The sequence below is a fragment of the Thecamonas trahens genome (assembly GCF_000142905.1).
Source record: "Thecamonas trahens ATCC 50062 unplaced genomic scaffold supercont1.15, whole genome shotgun sequence".
Taxonomy (NCBI): Eukaryota; order Apusomonadida; family Apusomonadidae; genus Thecamonas; species Thecamonas trahens.
The window spans coordinates 233894-252964 of NW_013657665.1; the positions used below are offsets into that span (position 1 = coordinate 233894).

Genomic DNA, 19071 nt, shown 5'->3' on the forward strand with positions numbered 1-19071 from the left:
TAAAAAAAAGAAAAAAAAAAGAAAAAAGAAAAAAAAAAAAAAAAAAAAAAACGTGCTGTGCTTTTCAAAAAAAAAGCTGTTGGGAGTAGGGAGTAAAAGTGAGGGAGGAGGAATGAAAAAAAGTAAAATGCCTTCGAGTAGGAATGAGCAAGGGTAGATGGGGGAGTCCCTCCGCCCACCACCCCCCCCCCACCCCCACCCCCACTTTGCACTACCACTAGCCATTCCCTCCTTCCTCCACCCTTCTTCTCCCTACCCACTACCACCACTACCATCCCTGCTACTCCCTTTTCCCTTTTTTCCCTCTCAACATACTACAGGACAGAGAGCAGGTTGGCTCTGTGAGTGACCACATAGACTACACACACCCGCTGGACTACCACCCGCCAGCGACATACCGCACAGATTCCTCCGCCACTGTGTGCGACACACACACCCTTTTCTTCCATATCCTTCACTCACTCACTCACACTCATTCAATCATTCATTTCATTCTCCCATCATATTCCCAATCGATTCCCGCAATCACCGTATCCCCCCCCCCTCCCCCTCTCCATTCAACTCTCCTTCAGCTAACCGCCGCCCGCCACGGTCACCTTACCCTCCTCCACACCCGCCACTGTCACCCGCGACCACGTTGGAGCACCCCACTCCCACTCCTTCCACCACCACCACACACTTCCCCCCACCACCACTACCTACACTCCGCCCCATACCCACACCCTTTCCCCCCACCCACACCCCCCTCTTCCCCCCACACCCTCCCTTACGTATGTCCAATCTCTTCCTCCCCCCAACCCCCCCTGCCATTTGCCCAACCCATGCCGCTGGCCGTTGCCGAACGAACGAACAAACGAACGAACAAACGAACGAACGAACGAACGAACGAACGAACGAACGAACGAACCAATGATTTTTCGTTCGGTGGCCATCATGGTCCCCTCCCTCCCCCCCCCCCTCCCTCCTTCCCTCCTCCCCCCCCTCCCCCCCTCCCCCTCCCTTCCCCCGCCCCTCCCTCTCCCTGCCCATGCCACCTTTGCATGTCAAGACCACCACCACCACCACCCCCTCTCCCTCCCGTACTCACTCTGTCATGTTGACAGTGGTTGTTGTGGCCGAAGAAAAACCAAGCCAAGGAAGACTGACATGTCGTCAACCATGTCGTCGTCATCCTCCTCGTCCTCGTCCTCGTCCTCGCCATCGTCGTACTCGTCCTCGCCGGTGGTTGAGCCGTCTTACACGGAACAACAGGAAAAGGTCCGGCGTAGGAAGACTGTGAAGAAGACAAAGAAGAAGAAGACGACAAAGGTCAAGTCCAAGTCGGGCAAGGGCAAGTCGGGCAAGAGCAAGTCGGGCAAGAGCAAGTCGGGCAAGGGCAAGTCGCTCAAGCGCGTTTACCACTCGTCGGGTGGCTTCTCGTACGAGTACCAGACCGATACCCGCTCCGGTGATGCGTCGTCGTCGGCTTCGGCCGCAGACTCGGCCGACGTGGCCGAGCTCCGTGCGCGGATGCGTGCTCTGGAGGACCAGCTCGCAGAGGCCACCATGGGCCACGGAACCCAGGCTGATCGCGTGGAGAAGGACATTTCGCAGCTGCAGGCGCTCATTGCCGCCAAGACCCGCGACGGTGGCATCAATGGCTCGGACGGCCTCCCGCCCGTCAAGCGCAAGCGCCGCATTGTGCGTCATGCCTCGGGCTCGTCGTCCGGCTCGCTCTACGAGCTGATCAAGCTCCGCAAGCCGCCGACCTACTCGTACTCGTACTCCCCAGCCCATTCCTCGTCGTTCCGCGCTGACCCTCGGTTCTCGTCGTCGGACACAGGCGCATCATCTGCCTCGGACCGCCGCTACCGCAACGACTTTGCCGAGTTTGACGCCGACAAGGTCGGCCTCAACTATCGCTCCGACTTTGCCGGCTTTGACGACGACAAGCTGGATCCCAACTACCATGGCGACTTTGCCGACTTTGCCGCAGACAAGGCCGGTGCCAACTACCGCACTGACTTTGCAGACTTTGACGCCGACAAGGCCGGGCCCACAAACTACAACTCCGACTTTGCCGTCTTTGCGAAAAGCTGGAAGAAGAGGTCCTCGACCACGCCGGTGCTCCGCCACCGTCAGACTCGGAGGAGGACATTGTCTGGAACAAATACGCCAAGGACTACGTCAAGTACGTTCCGCGCCGCAAGAAGTACCGTGTCCGCAAGCGCCCCAAGGTTTACTCGTACTCGGCCAGCCGCTCGTCGTCGTCGTCGTCCTCCTCCTCCTCCTCCTCCTCCTCGTACTCGTACTCGTCGTCCAACTCAGAGCTCGAGCGTCAGTTCCGCAAGCTCGCCAAGAAGTTCGACGCCCTCAACCACCAGCTCGCCTACGCCCTCGATGACCGCGACCGCCGCGTCGACGCCTACGAGGAGGACATTGCCGCTCTTGAGGCCCAGCTCCGCCAGATGCAGCTGCAGGCCCAGATGCTCGCCATGGAGCCGACCTACTCGTACTCGTACACTTACGAAACGTACTCGTACACCTACTCGGACTACGAGGCCCTGCCGCGCCGCGGCCGTCGTCGTATGCGCGTTGTCGCAGCCCCGTCTTACGATCGCCGTCGCCGCCGCGACATGGCCGTTGTCCTCCGCGGCGACCTCTCCGAGCGTTCCTTCGCCTCCACCTCGCGCCGCTCAGCAAAGGCCGTTCCCGACGACCTCGATGCTCGCCTCGCCGCCCTCCAGGCCAAGTTTGGCGCCATCGAGAAGAAGATCGCAGAGACAGACGCCGAGTACCGTGAGCAGGCCGACTACTTTGACCACCGCCTCAAGGAGGCCGACTCGCGGGCCGAAAAGGTCGAGAAGCTCGCCCACGGCTCGTCTGCAAAGTCGTCCAAGGCCAAGGCCAAGGGCAAGGCCAAAAAGGGCAAGGCCAAGAAGAGCAAGACCAAGAAGGGCAAGACCAAGAAGAGCAAGAAGTAACATGTTATCCACGCTCACGCTCCATACTACAGTACTATTATAGCAACATGGCTGTCAGCTCTGCACTTTGGACGCCGTCGCAGACTTGGGTGGCTTGTACGCCGACGGCAGAAGGAGCGCCTGGAACCGGTTGAACGCGTACGCCCGTTTGCCGGCGTTGAGCTCAGCATTCATCCGACGCACGCCATAACAACGCATCACAGCCGCAGTTGCACGGACCTCGTTGGCACCGTACTGCGACGCCAGGATCCGCGCATGCTCAAGCGTCGATGACATCGACGTCCGGTCTTTGGCCGACTTGCACGAGGTCACCCGCCCACCGCCGAGCATCCGCACGACATCCGCCACTCGCTGCAGAAGTGCGGACGACTTGGAAGACTTGCCGAGCTTCACCGTCCGGTGGATGGTCGCCAGCAGCGAGTAGATCTTGGTCGCCGGCGTCCCGTAGTCGTAGTTTGGGAACGCGCCACGCTGCAAGAGTACCGTCTTGCGAAAGTATCGCTGCAGCTTTCGCAGGTTGTGCTCGTTGATGTCCTGCTGCTGCTGTGCTCCGCCAAGCAAGTTGGACATGGTCTGCATCTCGTTGATGCCCTGCGAGAAGAGAACCGGCACAACCCGAATGACGTCGCCGGCCATGACTCGCGCTGGCAGCGTCACAAGCTGCGGATCGTACACCGCAAGGAGCGAGACGACCAGCCCGCCGCTGGCCTCATCTTCTTCGATTTGCACCGAGTCAGGGAGCAGGCCCACAAGGTCAGTCATCGCATCCGGTGCCTGCGCCAGCGTCGACGGCGCAGCCTGGAACCGCTCGTCGCGTTCGTCTACAATCTTGGTCTGGGTCGTGTCAAGGAAGAGCTGGTCCGGGAGCTGTGTCAGCGGTGCGGGCGGTGCGTACGCCGCTTGTGCCTTTGCCGCCACTCGTGCCTGCCGCCGCTGCCGCCGCCGAAGCGACTTGACGTCAACCACTACGGGCTCAGCCGACTCGGTCGCCCCGCGCCCACGTGCCAGCAGCTCTGATCCTGGCGGTGGCGTCCGCCGCAAACCTCGGGGAGACTTCATCGCAGGTGACCGGCTTCGCAGACTGGACGCGCCCAGCTCCTGCCCGCTAGCTGGGTGCTCGCTGCTGTCGGCTGGGGCACTCTTGTCGCTGCGGAGCCGGTTCATGACCATCGCACGTGCGCTGTGGTGGACCATCGCCTCGATATACTCTTCCAGCGAGGCCGACAAGCTATATGCTTCGTTCTCCACCACCGACGCCCGATCCTCCGCCTCGCTCGACGAGCCAAACGCCGAAGCCAATGTCGCCATCAGCTCGACCCGCCGCTCCAGAGTCAGTTCGTCGTGCCACGGCAGCTCTGACGAGTCGCCATCCGACGACGCAGACCCATCCGAGGCCTCCGCCACCAAAATTGACGGCCCATCGCCGCCATCGCACTCGTCGCTCCCCGACCGCGGCGTGTCCGAGGCTGAAAGCTCGGCCAGGTCGTCCGAGTCGGACGCCAGCAGCGTCGAGAGCAAGTTCGCGTCAGCATCGTCGTCGCTGTCGTCGTCGCCGTACATTGCGTCTGATGCCGTGCGCTTCCGCTCGGTTGCAAGATGCGACACTTGTGGGTCTGTGGCAAAGATCGAGAGGTCGCACGCCGCGAGCGACGCCGCAACCTCTGCCCGCACGCTTTCGGCGTCATCGTCGTCGCCCACCACGCCGGACCCGACGTCGGCGGCAGAGCCGGGTACCACCGCCCCGGGCCGCGCCACAGGCACAATCCGGAACGAGACTGTAGCCAACCGCTCCACCACCGCAGCCATGTCCGAGAGCATGACCGACTCTTTGCCCGACGTCGAGAGCAGCGACTCAAACTGGACCAAGTACCCATGCTCAGCCATGATGTCCAGCAGCGTCGCCTCGTCCGGCCCAAGTGGCGAGACGTCGGCGCGGAGTGCGGCGTTGACCGACTCGGCAAAGACAGTGACGAGCGCACTGACCGCCTGAGCAAATGCGGCCTCGGTCCGCAGCCGCGCCCGCCACGCCATCTTCTCCACCTTGAGCGCAGCCTTGTCCGACGAGACGTTGAGCGCCTCGGCCGCAGCCTTTTCGCGCAGCTCGAGAATGCCTGCATTCTTGCCGTAACCGTAGACATGAGCGGCAGGCGCGCCACAGGTGACCATGGAAAATCGCGCCAACGGGCTGCCTCGCACCTTGACCATCATCTCCATCACTTGCATGTTTGTCGCCACAAACCGCAGTGCCGGATCAGACTTGGTTGTCGACGGCTTGAACGCCACCTCGGTGTCAGCGTTGCTCACTTTGAGGCACGGCGCCAGAACCGACTCGAGGTACGTCACGTGGTTGTCGACTCGGTTGACGTCGGCCTGGTCAAGCTCACGCGGCGGGCCAGCCTCGACTGCGCCCACCAGCTGCGTCTCTACTAGCGCCAGCAGCTGCCGTGCTTCATCCACGTGTCGCGCAGCATACACGCCCAGCAGCGCCTTGGGCACCGAGAAGGCAAACGGCGACGGGAGCAGCGTCTCGCTGACAAGCACAGGCTCATCCGCCTCGCTCTCAAACACGTACGACTGTGCCACCGTGGCCTTGGATGACGGCACCCGCCCGAGCTGGACCACAGCCAGTCGTGCAAAGCAGAACGGGCGCCCGCGCGTCGCCCCACCGACGTCAAGCCGGATAGAAAGCGCGCCCGTCTTGAGAAGATTGGAGACCGAGACCGCCCCCGTCGCCACCCGCTCGCCACCCATCATCGGCTCGAGCACCTTGTCCTCACTCCCGCAGCAAACCGAGACAAGCGTCTTGCCCATCGATGTCTCTGCCAGAGGCAAATCGATGTAGAGACTGACCTCAAACTTGCCTGACGCCGCAAGCGCATCCCAAGTCCGAAGCTCGGTCTGCGCAAAGACCTGTCCGGCCGCCGCCGCCGTCGACGGCAAGCAGCTCGAGCCGCCGCCGCTGATAGCTGGACTCAGCCCAGCCACCTGCCGATCGCTGCTCCCGTGCCTCAGCGGCGATGGGGAGACAAGCGATGGGTCAATTGATGGGCGGCGCGACGATTTCTTGCTCTTGTCCTTGCTCTTGCTCTTCTTCTTTCCCTTACTGCTTCCATTGCCAGCCACTTGGCCATCGGTTCCACTTGCTAACAGCGCCTCGGGATTGGTGACGATCTCCACAAAAGCGCCGTCGCGGCGCTTGCCCGGCACCAAGCCCGGATCGAGCCCCTTCAGCTCGACCACAAGCCAGACCCGGATTGAGCCCGACACAAACGCCGGTGGGACCGACGGCAGCGTCTCTCCGCGTAGCCGAGCCAGCCGTTCGCTCCACCGGTCGAGCAAGTGCTGCGTATCCGCCATCCAGCACGCGAGGCATCCGACCTGCTGGTCCTCGGCTGCCTGCGCCACGGCGGCGATCGACTCGGTCGTCACAAAGCTCTTCCGCCTCGCTACCTTGACATGCAGCGCGGCACCATCGACCCATGTGCGCTTTCTCTCCACCCGCAGTCCCGGCGAGCCCAGATGCGGCGAGCCCGGATGCGGCGCATCACCTCCACCCCAGGTGTCATCGCCGGCCATTCCAGACGCAGCAGCAGAGGCAGGCGAAACAGCGGCCACCGAGACGAGGCTAGACGACCCACTCTGCGAACACACATCAAGAGAATGTGTTGGGGATTCTCCAGCCGTAGATGTTGTCGTTGCGGCCATTGCACGAGGAGCCAAAGTAGAAGACGAGGTAGACGTCCCAATTGGCGCCGAGTTGCGAAGGGGGAAGGCAAGACAGGGTGCACAGAAGACTCGGAGGCATGAGACACAGACTCGCTTCTTGCGCACACGAGCCGAACAAGACGTGCATGTTCTTGCTAATGACGGCATGTGGTCACAATGTGCTGCTGGTGACGACATGCCTTGTGTGTGAGGGAAAGGAGGGGGGGGGGTGCGGGGTCGGATGTGCGTGAGGTGTTGCTTTTGAGGCGAGCCCGATGCCCACAGAGTCGCGGATACTCACGGCCGACTCTGATGGCATCGACGCAGTCGAGTCTGGAGGAAGGAAAATCTAGTCATCCAGCATTGAAAGACGATCTACGACGCCGACGACGACGAGCACCCTTTGAGTGCCCGATTGTTACCTACGTACACGTGAACGCGGACGTTATGGGAAGAGGAGGTCTCCTTTGACCCAGAATTTAAGATCTTGGATTTGGTGACATAGTAAACACCAGGCGGCTTTCTGGCCAAGGCTATCTGGTCCTTGGATGAGCAATGCTTGGCAAGGTTGTCGGCATTAGCCAAGTATGCTCACGAGTGCCCCGATTGCCGATTTGGGTGATCTGCCATGATCCCTTGGATCCCACAGGCTTGTTGGGCAGACAAGTCGTCCTCCCTGCGATCTCATTCTACTCTTCCCACTCTTAACTAAAGCACAGCATGCGATCGAAGAGATCTGACTCCCACGTTTACATACTGTCGCCGTTTGTAGTCCCCGCGGCGGGGCCGTCGACGAGCATCAGCATCGTCTCGCGCCGCGCCACCGCCGCCACTGCCATGGGCGAGTTTGAGGCCGAGTCCAAGAAGCCGGACGGCTCCATCTTGGTCAAGAAGTCGCTCGCGTTGCGTTCCGATCACCGCCGCACCCGGCGCCGCAACATGGTGCAGGCCGGGGCCGTCCACGCACTCGTCCATGAGCACGCTCTCGCGGGCGTGTTCGGCGGCGCGCGTGCTGCGCGGCGGGGCGAGTTCACGGCGGCGCGCCTCTTCGGCGAGCCGTGCTCGCTCATGTTCGACGCCGAGTCGTCACTGACGTTCTTGGACTACGCGTCGGCCGTCGAGCTCGCAGACCTCCAAGCCGCGCTCGCCGACGGTACGCTCATGTGCGCGGCGCCGACGCTGGAAGTCAAGCACCATCGAGTTGTTCACTTTGAGACGCGCGACGGCGCGTCCGAACGACCGTACCGCTAAGGGTTACATGCTTTCACTCTCGGTGGCCACATCTGACAGCCCCAAATACGCATCATTACGCATTGCCACCGCGGACGACGATCCCGAGCTCGATCCCGAGCCAGAGTCCGAGCCGCCATCCGTGCCTGCACCACTGCTGGCCTTGGCGTCGGAGCTCGACCCAGAGCGCACGCTTTTGCTCGAGCTCAGACTCAAGCTTGACGATCCCAGGCTTGAGGCATCCAGTTCGCGACGGGTAGCCTTTGTCGTCCCGGGCGGCGCGAGGTAGCGCGCAAAGAAGAGCGACTTGGGCACGACACCGTGCCTGTCGACAAAGCGGAAGAGCGCTTTCTGGTTGACGGCCACCCAGTCCGGGAATTTGAGGTTGGGCTGAGCGTCGAGATAGCGTATGACCTTGAGCAGACCCTTGCGGTCGACAACAAGCTCGGCAGGCCTCGCGAGTCGTCGTGCGTCGGCCGACGCCGAGCCAGAGCCCGACATCTCGGGCCCGTCGACATAATCTGCCGGCGGTGGCTTGCCGAGCGAGCGCACGATCTTGGCCTCGAAAGCCTCGACCTCAGCCTGTGGCATCTCGGTCGTAGCTGCCCGCTTGTAGAGCTCAACGAGCGCGGTATCGCGCATGTTCTCATACGTCCGCGCGTCCTTGTACACCTGGTGGTTTGCTCGCGACTCCTTTGTCGCAGCCTCGAGGAACGCATCGTCGACAGCGTGCCGGAACGCGGTGGCGTCGAGCCCGGCGAGGGCCGTCTCGTACGCCGACGAGTCGGACCAGTCGAGGTCCGGCACAAAGTTGGCGTCGAGCTCGAGTCTCGAGTCAAGCTGCAGGATCTTGCGCAGCCACATGGGGAGCTTCTTGCGGAGCGACTTGAGCACTTCGCGGACCGCCACCACAATCATGATGCTCACCACACCGATGAGGAGGACTACGAGAAAGACGGTCAGCGCGGTTGTCCACGGTGACGAGACGGCCTCGGCAGACGAACCGCCGAGCTTGTCGACGTAGTAAAACTGTGAGGCCATGAGGACCACAAAGGTCGTCGCCAGCGAGAGTAGTTCCAGCCGGGTGAGGATGGCGAATACAAATGGGTTCGACCGGATGTGCACAAAGACGGAGACAGCAATGACCCAGATGCCAGCGTAGACCTGCGCCACAGGATTTGTCTGCAGCAGGACCTTGATGCAGATGATCGCCGTCTTGCGCACAAGAATGACCATTTCCCAGTAGTACCGCCGCGAGGTAAAGCCAAGGATGAGGAACGCGTACTTCTCCTTGACGCTGGCGGTGTGCAGCGCACCACGGTTGCGATAGAGGAGCACAAAGCCGGCAAGCGGAAGGCCCACGCAATAGCCCACCAGAAATACACCGGCCGCCGTCGCCCACGCCACCTGCCGCGCCTGCCCACACTCGACTGTCATGTCCGCCACCAGGTACCGCTTGCCGTTAAACGCGACACACGGGAAGGCCTCGAGCACAGTCGACGTGATCGAGGCGTGCGAAAAGAAGGCGAGAACGAGGACTGCCATCCGGTATCGCAGCACAAAGTGGTGGAGTGCCTTGGCCTTGAACCGCGCCGCGTCGATCGCCCGTCGAAGGCCGTACTCGAGCGCCACAACAACAAGCGGAATGCCGGCCACAAAGACGGGCATGAGCATCGCAGCCAGCAGCGTGTCGTAGAACGAGAGCGAGAACAGGCACTGGATCGAAAAGAACCGCGTCGAGACCCCGTTCGACGAGTTGGAAATGCCAAACAGCATTTTGAGCGTCGACGGCCAGCGGGTCTTGAAGTCGCCCAAAAACGCGATCGATTGCAGGAAGTTGATCAGGATCTTGAGCACCGCAGACGCCGCCGAGTGCTTCTCCTTCTCGTGCGCATGGAGCGCCGACCGGATGAGGACTAGCACCACCGTGACCGCTGCAAGCGCGATAAAGACAAGCACGGCCACAGACTCGCCCCGCGGCGGACAGAGCGTGCAGATTTCTCCAAACTTGGCGTACCCGTCTCGACACACGTCGCAAATCGGGCCGGTGTACTCGGGTGCGCATGCGGTCGTTCCGCCGCCGGCGCACGCAGACGGCACCGAGCACTCGTACAGCAGGTCGTTGGCCGATGCGCTCGCCCTCCAGAATCCGGCCGCCGGCTCGATGTTGCCGTCGCGGCACACGCCGCCGGCCACGCACGGGAGGCAGCAACCGGGGCACTCTGTCGAGTTGTAGTTGGGCATGTACCATCCATCCTTGCAAAAGCAAGCCTCCCGAGTCACCGAGCCTGTTGTGTTGGTCGCAAAGTTCGGCCCACATGGCAGGCACGCAGCATTGCTCGGTTCGGCCTTGTACTCGTTGACTTCGCACGCCACACACGAGCCCGACGTCGGCGATGGCGTGTAGCCAGGCAGACACTCGCACTCGACGCCTGACGCCGTCGCCACCGCAAACTGGTCGCTCGTCCCACACTCCTCCACAACAATCGCGCCAGGCAGAGCCAGCGGCGTCACCCCGCTGACGCCTGGCGCTTCAAACGAGATGGCGTAGCTCGCTCCGCGCACGCCCGAAAATGCAAGGTTGTCAAACGAGACCAGCCCGCGCGCAGACGTCGCCTCCACACCCACCACCGACACCGGTGGGTCGCCCAGCGCCCGCGCAGGACTTGCGACTTCGGTGATGACTGCCCGCACCACCACGCCTGTTCCCAACGCATTCTCCACCCGCACGCCAAACGCGTCGACAATCTCCAGGACAGGAGTAGGCTCCATCGTGCCCGAGTTGCGCCACACTCCTCCGGGTGCCGAGACCAGCGCGAGGCCCGACGGCGTCGAAAAGTACGTAAAGCTGATTGCTGCAGAGTAGTTGCCGCCGCGGTTCGTCACAGACAGCCGCGTTCCGCCCGAGACCGGGAACGCCGGCGCGTCAAAGTTGATGACCGCGTTGCCAATGAGCGTCAGTGCCGACCGCGGCACGTCGACCACTGTGCTGTTGTCTGTCTCAGAAACAAATCGCACCGCCAGCGTGGGCAAGTCCAGAAAGACCTCCGGATACTTGGCAAACAGGTACACGTTCTGCCCGCCAACTGTAAGCGAGTTGGCCGGCAGCGCTGCAAGCACCGCAGGCTCGCCGGTGTAGGTCACCGTCACCAGGCCCGCCGTCGCCACAGAGAGCACAGAGTTAACTCTCACCGTGATGTCCTGCGCTGTTCCAAGCGCGTGTCCAAACGGCACCGCGCACCCGCGGATCTCCGAGTAGCTCACCTCGAGGCGCGACCGTCCTGCGTCGCACGGGAGCTCGCCCACCAGCACCTCGACGCCTGTCCCGTTGAGCGAGACGCCGCGGATGGTCACAAACTCATACGCCTCTATCACGCTCGGTGTCACGCCCAGCACCCCAGCCTCATAGGTAAAGGGCAGCGAGTTGACCGACGGCACCGTATCGCCGAGCGCCACAACTTCGACTGTCACCGTCGCCACTTGACCAGCGCTCGGCACATTGCCCGGCACCACGCACCCGACAATCGTGTCCGAGGCCACGACGCTTGGACTACCACCACACCGAACGCCGTCAAAGTACACCACCGTCTCGCCGTCAGTCGCGTTGACAAAGCCGGCGCCGCGGATTGTCACTACTCCGCCGACAGGACCGGCTGCAGGCTCGATGGCGCTCAGACTGGGCGCGTACTGGAAGGCAAGGCCCGGCGTGAGGACCGTCGACACCACGCCACCCACCACAGCACCAACAGACGCGTTGGTGTTGGTAGGGAACGGCGGCGCCACGCACGATGCAAGCGTCAGCGGGAGACCTGCTGGCGAGAGCGTAGCCGAGCACACCACTCCGCCGAGCGAGATGGCGTCGAGTGAGAGCCCAAAGTCGAACCATCCGCTGAGCGTGACCACCGTCCCTGGCGGGCCAGACGACGGCGAGATCGAGACCACCGTCGTCGCGTACCGGAACGGCACCGTGTTGGAGCTCAGCTCGAGGCCAAAGAGCTGGACTCCGACAGAGGCGCCCAGCGCTCCGGGCGGAATGACGCAGCCAGAGAGCTCCACCAATGACGGATCGCTTGCCGACACTACGATGGCACCGGTCGCGCTCGCCACCGGCGTCACACCAAACGCAATGTCGCCGCACGTCGCAGAGCCAAAGTTGGAGCCCACAAGCACAAACGGCTGACCGGCGACGCCGGCCCGCTCGCGAACCTCGGTGACCGCCGGCCGATAAGTAAAGAGCCCGTCAACGTCCGACTCCTCGCCGTTAAACGCCACAGCAACAACAGCTCGCAGCGAGCCGAGGTACCCGGGCGGTGCTGTGCATCCGCTGACCTTAGTGCCCGAGCCCGAGCTCGCTGTCCCACGAGCAGGCAGCCGCTGGCTCGCGCCAAACAGGATGTCCGAGCACGCGATGCCAGCTAGCCCGCGCCCGCGGAGCACAAACGCCGTGTTCTGCGGGCCAGACGCCGGACTCAGGAGAGCCACCTCGGGAATGACCGTAAACACAACCGCGCCTACAGACACTACTCCCCCCATTTCCACGTCAACACTTGGCGTCGCGCCGACGGTCAAACCCATCGGCATGTAGCATCCGTCCACAAGGCGGCCACCGCCCGAGACGCTTGCCAACCCGGTGGCAACCGTGCCTCCGACACGGATCTGGCTGCAGCTCAACGTGCCGAGCCCGGTCCCGGTGAGGGTAAAGTTGGCGCCAGGCGGGCCGCGCAAGACCGAGAGTGCCGAGACTCGTGGAACAACCGTGAGGCTTCCCGAGGTACTCGAGACTAGGCCGTCGAGTTCAACAACTACTGCCCCAACCGTTCCACCAGGATGAGCGTCGGGGACCAGACAGCCGGTCACCGCGGTAAACGGTGCCGCGACGTTCGCGGTACCAGTAAGTGGTGCGCCATCAAGCTTGATGTCACTGCACTGCGCGAGCTCAAACCCTGTTCCAGTCACGGTCACCGCCGCCCCGATCGGCGCCGCGCTAGGGCTTACTGCCGCCACCACTGGGACCGACCGGACGGTTGTGAACGGGACAACCAACGGCGACTCGAGCAGGAAACCAGCCTTGGCTGCCGCATTCGTGCTGATCGTTAGCTCGTACCGGGTGAGGTGGGTAAGATTGCCAGGCGGGTAGAATGTGACCGTCTCGTTGGCAGGTGCGTCCCACACAAACGAGCCACCAGAAGCGTCGACACCATCGTCGACATTGCGGAGCGAGATTGCGGCCTCAGTTGCCGCCACCGCCATCTCGCGCGAGAACGAGACGGTAATCGGGAGGTGAACGGCTACCGAGACTGCGCCCATGCTCGGGACTGTCGCCTCAATCCGAGGCGCGGAAAGATCGAGCGTCGTAAAAATGGTCGAGAGTGGCGCCATCAGACTGTTGCCGGAAATGTCTCGCCCGCCTGCCACTGTCAGATTGACCGTGTGGACCGTAAAGTTGGCAAGGAAGGCATGCGGCGTAAAGACAAGGATTGTGTCGCTGGCTGACCACGCGAACTCGCCCGAAATCGGACCGCCAGGCACAGCCGCGACCTCGAACCCGCCCTCGACTGCGCTTCGGTCCATCGGCTCGTCGAAAACAAGCCGAACAACCGTGGCAAACGAGACGCCAACGGCAGTCGCGGCCGGCGACGAGCTCACCAAGATCGGAGGCGTAAAGTCGGCAGAGCGGAAAGACGAGACAAAGCGGGTGCCGAGGGTGTTCGCGGCATTGGCCACATCGGTTGCGGTGCCGGCCACGGCCACTTGGCACACCACGTCGTCGTCGAGAGTAGATGTGGGCGCGAGCGTGAGTACCGAGTCCAGAGCCGACCAAACTGTGGTCACAGCAACAGGCACTCCGTTGCAGGCGAGGCTGGCAGCAGCCTCGGCCGACGCTCGGTCCATCGTCTCGGAAAAGGTGATGGTGACGCTGGTGTCAAGCGAGACGTTCCATGCCGCCAAGGGAGGCTCAACTGACAACACGGTCGGCGCAATAAGGTCGACGGTGACAAACGAGGTGGCGACAGCCTGAGCGAGCGCGTTGGCGTTGGGCGAAGCATCAACCACCGACGCCAGCAGCATCACCTCGTATCGCGTCGAATTGACGAGCGGAGCAGCAGGCGTGAAGGTGTAGACAGTGAAAATGGCGTTCCACACGCCGGAGCCGGCGACATGGACTCCGCGGGAGCCGGCGTCGTCGACGGGCGTCAGAGTAAACGAGGCTCCGGGCGAGAGCGAGCCGACTGCCATTCGCTCCGAGAACTGGACGACAACAGTCGAGCCGAGGCTCGCCTCGATCGAGCCATTGCCCGGGCTCACCATAACCACAGCTGGCCGTGTGACGTCTTCGGTAAACCAAGTAGTCGAGTACGAGGCTGCTAGCGCGTTGGGGTGTGAGATCGAGTCATCGAGGGCGGCGACGCTCAAGGCGACCTGGTAAAAGACGGTCTCTTCGAGCGGGGCAGCCGGAACAAAGGTGACGATGTGCGAGACGTTGGTTGGGAGGCTCCAAACAAAAGTGCCAGCCACGCGGGCCGCCGAACCTTGCTTCGTCAGCGCAAAGGCAGCCTCGACCGAAGCCGTGTCCATTCCCTCGTCAAAGACAAGAGTGATGTTGGAGCCAAGGACGACCGAGTTGTCGCCGTCGGGCGGGACCGAGGCAGCCGTGACGAGCTGCGGGCGGGTGTGGTCCTGAGCCCGAAACCAGAACACGACCGGCTCCATGGCGTTGGAGCTTGCATCGAGTGCACCGGCTCCGTAGCTCAATATGTAGTCGGTGTCGTCTGGCAGGTCTGCAAAGGGAGTAAAGGTGAGGACGGTCTTGGGCGTGTTCCACGCAAAGGCGCCAGCCACTGGCGAGCCGGCCACCGAGACTAACGAGAACGCCGACTGGACCGGCGCCGGAATCATGGCCTCGGAAAAGGTGGTGACAATGGTCGAGTTGAGCCCGACCTCGGTCTGAGTGTTGTATGGAGCGGTGGCGACGACGCGCGGGGCGGAAAAGTCGCGCGTGAAAAAGGCCGAGCCAAAGGGCGCGCCAGCAAGGTTGTTGCCGGACGGATCGGCGGCAGCGGGCGCGAGAGTGATGGTGTACTCGGTGAACGACGCGAGGTCAGCGAGCGGCACAAACTGAAGTGCCGTGTTCTCGTTCGACCAGCTAATGTTGCCGGTGACGGACGAGCCGTCTTCGGCAAGCAGCGAAAAGGCCGCGGTAGTGGCCGGCACGTCCATGGTCTCGTCAAAGAGAACTCGGACAACAATGTCGGGATCGAGCCCGGCCTCGTCGCGGCCGGGCGAGGTCGACGTCACTCGCGGCGGCGTCGAGTCCTCGGTGACAAACGAGGCCGAGAGCTCAAAGCCGAGCTTGTTTCCCGCGAGATCGGTGGCGGCAGTGGTGACTGAGATAAAGTGGGTGGTCCGCTGCGCAAGCGGCATTGCTGGCGTAAACACCATCAGCTGCTCGTTGTTCGCGAGGGCAAAGTAGGCAAAGGTCCCGCTCACCGGCTCGTTGTCGAGGGTGCGGAGCGAGAACGCGCCACCGGCGTCGAGCGACGTCTGGTTCATGTGCTCGGAAAAGGTGACGTTGATGGTGGTAGCGACAGGGACTGAGGGCTCTAGGGCGCGCGGCGTGAACGAGTTGCGGTAGACCGGCGCCACAACGTCGATGCAGAGCGGCGCACTCGACGACCACTGGCCGTTGGCCTGACAGCTCCGAGACGAGACGCCAACCAAAGAGTACGGCGCATTGCAGGCGTAGCTGCAGCTCGACGGGTAAGTGGTGGCGCACGATCCGATGTTTCCGTTCGTTGGCGGCAGCAGCGGCCCACAGTCGTGCAGGAGGCATACGGCGTTGTCACCGCTCCACGACGCGTCGGGAAGGCATGTCCGCGCCGCCATGGTTGTGGCGTTGGCCAGATAATAGCCCGTATCACACGAGAAGGTCTCGCACGTACCACCGACCGAGCGCACGCAGTCGCCGGCTCGCGAGCCAAAGGCCGGCGGCGAGAGGTCCGGACAGTACGACAAGATGAGAGCACACGAGGCGGCCGGGCCTGACCAGTTGCCAACGCGATTCAACCCGACGAGGCACGTGCGCGAGGTCGAGCCGACGAGCGAGTAGCCGCCGTTGCAGGAAAAGGCGCAGGTATCTCCGAGCGTCTGCCCGCATACCGGCGGAGTGGTTACCGAGTTGGGCGGCGGGAAAAGGGTCGGACAGTAGAGCGGGTCGAGGGCGCACGTGGTGGGAATACCGGTGTAGGTCTTGAGGACAGTGCATGTGTGGGTGATGTCGCCGTTCTTGAGGTAGCCCTCGTTGCAATCGTGAACCGAGACGGCCGAGTACGTGGTGTTGACGGTGTAGACCCATGCCGGCCAGGTGTCACCCGGTTGCGGCGCCGGAGGGAGGCGGGCGACTTCGTAGCCGTTGACCGGCGGCGTGTTGGGCCCACAGTCGATGACGGTGCAGTTCGGCGAGGCCACGTCCCATACGCCGTGTGTGGTGTTGAGCGGAAGGCAGCGGCGGAAGGGTGGGTTGGAGACTGCGTACCCGACCTTGCACCGGTACGGCCCGCACTCGTCGCCGTTGGTCTCCCACACGTAGCGCGGGCAGTCTTCGGGCGCAATGTCGCCATGGTCCGGCGCCACCGGTGGCTCGCAGTAGTCGGCGATGCGGTCACAAGTCGGGAGGTCACCGTCCCACACGCCGACTGACGCGTCGGCGCCGGTCGTGTTAGTGCATCGCCGGACGGTCGAACCAGCCACAAGGTGGTACCCGAGGTTGCATGTGGTCGTCACCGTATCGCCAAGTCGGTACGCCCCCGCCACACCAAAGGTGGCATGCGGAACAAGGTACTCAAACGGCTCGCAGTACGGCTCGACAAGGGAGGCGCAGTCGGGCCCGGTAAAGCCATAGTAGCAGGTGCAGGTCGAGGCGTCGGTGCAAGTGCCGCGCCCGGCGCGGCACGGCTGCGAGCCGCATCGCGGCGTGCATCCGGCCGAGTTGTCGGCGACAGCAATAGAGACCGACGACGTGACAGGCCCACACCGCGGCGAGGCGAGTGTGACCGAGGCGGTGAGCGCGGCCGAGATCCCGTCGGCTCGAACGGTCACTAACTCGTCGTTGATCGCCGACACTGGGCTGAGGCCTGCGTCAAATGTCCACGCCACCGTCCGGTCCGAGTCCCATGTCGGCGTCGACTCAACGTTGAGGGAAAAGTATGAGGTGAGGCAGGTAGAAGTGGCAGATGCTGGTGTCACCACAATGTCCGCAGAAATGGTTTCGGGCTGGATGTAGAGAATGTCGTCAAAGACCTGCGAGTTGACTGTGAGGTCGACAAAGCCGGGCGCGCTGTAGATAGCGGTCGCCGACGTCGACGAGCTTTGGCCGAGCCAGCCACTCCCTGACGAGGTGAGCGTTCCGCCCGGAGTGAGAGTGATGGAAATAACGGAACCAACACAGGTGTGCGGTGCAGCGACTTGGATTTTCTGGTGGTTCATCAGCGAGGTATCGGAAATGGCAGCCGAGACCGGGTAGGTTCCAGACTGCTGGATAATGCGACTGATGCCGCTGACGCCTTTTCCACCTGTGCCACCACGGCTCCCGCTTCCACCTTTTCCCCCGAGCCCACCACGGCGAGCTCTGCAATCTGGATCATGGGGGATGCCTCCGAGCCCACCAGGGGAGCCTAGGCCTCCAGCACCGCCGCTGCCGCCTTGGCCTGCCGAGCCTGCTTGGGCCAGCGAGTAGCGGATGGAAATTGAGTGGGCCGTTGACTTGCGGTAGGCAATGATGGCGATCGAAGATCCGCCAGAGCCACCACCTGCACCGCCAAAGCCGCCGCCGCCACCACCACCACCACCACCGCCACCACCGCCGGTCTGCTTGTACTTTGTCTTGGACGGAAACTCATAGACACGGAAAGCGCCACCACCACCACCGCCGCCACCGCCACCACCATTCCTGCCGTTGGCACCGGCCTTGCCCGGGTTCGCCACCCATCGGTAGTTATTGGCATCAAAGTACCCGGAACCAGACACGCCGTTCCCACCATTGGACGGCTGTAAGCCGTTTCCACCGTTGCCTCCGTTCTTGCCGTCTGAGATGATGCCGAAAACACTCTCGCCGCTCGAGCCGGGCCCACCCGAGGCGCCACCAAGCGAGCCACCACCGCCTTTGCCACCGACACCACAGTTGCCCTTGCAGCATCCGCGGCCACCTGTCCCACCAGGGTTGCCCCCAGAGCCACCGTAGGCGGGCGTATCAGAGTTACAGGCTGCTTTGTTACAGTAGCCAACAATACCGTTGCGCCCGGACTTGGCCACGATCTTGCCGTTTGCACCCTTGGCCCCGGCACCACCATCGGATGCATCCCCCGAGATGACATAGATGCGCGAGGCTGAAAAGTCGACGCAAGCGGCAACCAGCAAGCCGTAGACCGACTGGGACGAGCCACCTGGCGACACAGCATAGAAGATGATTTCAGAGACAGACGTCGAAATGGTGCCCTCAGCCTTTGCCACCGGCCCGCCTTGATCAGAGAACAGGATCGTGTTGTACGCGTTGATAGTAGAGCGGACCCAAGAGCCACTCCCGCGTAGCCATGATCCTTGGTAGATCGTGTACGACTGCAGAGCATAGTTGTGAGTGTTGTACAAGCCTTGCTCGAGCCGGAAGATGTAGCGCCTCGTCGTGCTTGCCAGACCAAAGGCGTTGGAGCTTCGCAGCACACCGGCCCTCGCGAGGCTGCACGGCGTGTCTGGCTGACAGAACGAAAACGACGAGCCCGATGACGAGATGTGGAGAACGCGGATGGTGTGCTGTTGCTGTCCCATGCCTGTTGCCGCCAAGGCAAGTAGCACCAGAGCTGACAGCCACCACCAGCACGACATCTGACAGAAGGGGAGGGAGAGAGGGAAGGGAGGAGAGAAAGTCGAGGTGTGTGTGACGAGTGTGTGTGGAGCGTGGTGTGTATGTGTGTGTGAGGGGTTGAGGGTGTGTGTGAGGTGGAGTGTTTGTGTTTGTGCGTGGGCGTGGGGGTGTGAGGTGTGGGAAGAAGGGGACGGGGGAAGAGGGGAGGAGGGTGGGGGAGGGAGAGGTGTGTGGGAGTCGGAGCACGTGGGGGCCGAAAAGTTGATGCACGACATCAACGACATTCTCGCGCGCACGCCATCCCTTTTTTTGCCTACC

General features: G+C 62.7%; 4 protein-coding genes across 4 annotated transcripts; 2 read left to right on the top strand and 2 right to left on the bottom strand.

The window, feature by feature from the left end:
• Positions 1-1158: 1158 nt before the first annotated feature.
• Positions 1159-2963, top strand: AMSG_02538 (uncharacterized protein; the record flags this gene model as incomplete). The annotated part of the gene is made up of 2 exons (XM_013903998.1): positions 1159-2061; positions 2088-2963. The coding sequence occupies 2 exons, from the start codon at positions 1159-1161 to the stop codon at positions 2961-2963; spliced, it is 1779 nt and encodes a 592-aa protein (XP_013759452.1).
• On the bottom strand, positions 2817-6551 carry AMSG_02539 (uncharacterized protein). Its single transcript, XM_013903999.1, has one exon. The coding sequence runs from the start codon at positions 6537-6539 to the stop codon at positions 3018-3020; it is 3522 nt and encodes a 1173-aa protein (XP_013759453.1). The 5' UTR covers positions 6540-6551; the 3' UTR covers positions 2817-3017.
• Positions 6552-7456: 905 nt separating this feature from the next.
• AMSG_02541 (P-selectin) lies at positions 7457-18983 on the bottom strand. Its single transcript, XM_013904001.1, has 2 exons — positions 17561-18983; positions 7457-17494 (listed from the first exon to the last, which is right to left on the bottom strand). The coding sequence occupies exons 1-2, from the start codon at positions 18771-18773 to the stop codon at positions 7923-7925; spliced, it is 10785 nt and encodes a 3594-aa protein (XP_013759455.1). The 5' UTR covers positions 18774-18983; the 3' UTR covers positions 7457-7922.
• Positions 7506-7882, top strand: AMSG_02540 (uncharacterized protein; the record flags this gene model as incomplete). Its single annotated transcript, XM_013904000.1, has 2 exons — positions 7506-7821; positions 7860-7882. 2 exons carry the CDS (start codon positions 7506-7508, stop codon positions 7880-7882), a joined length of 339 nt encoding a protein of 112 aa, XP_013759454.1.
• Positions 18984-19071: the final 88 nt, after the last annotated feature.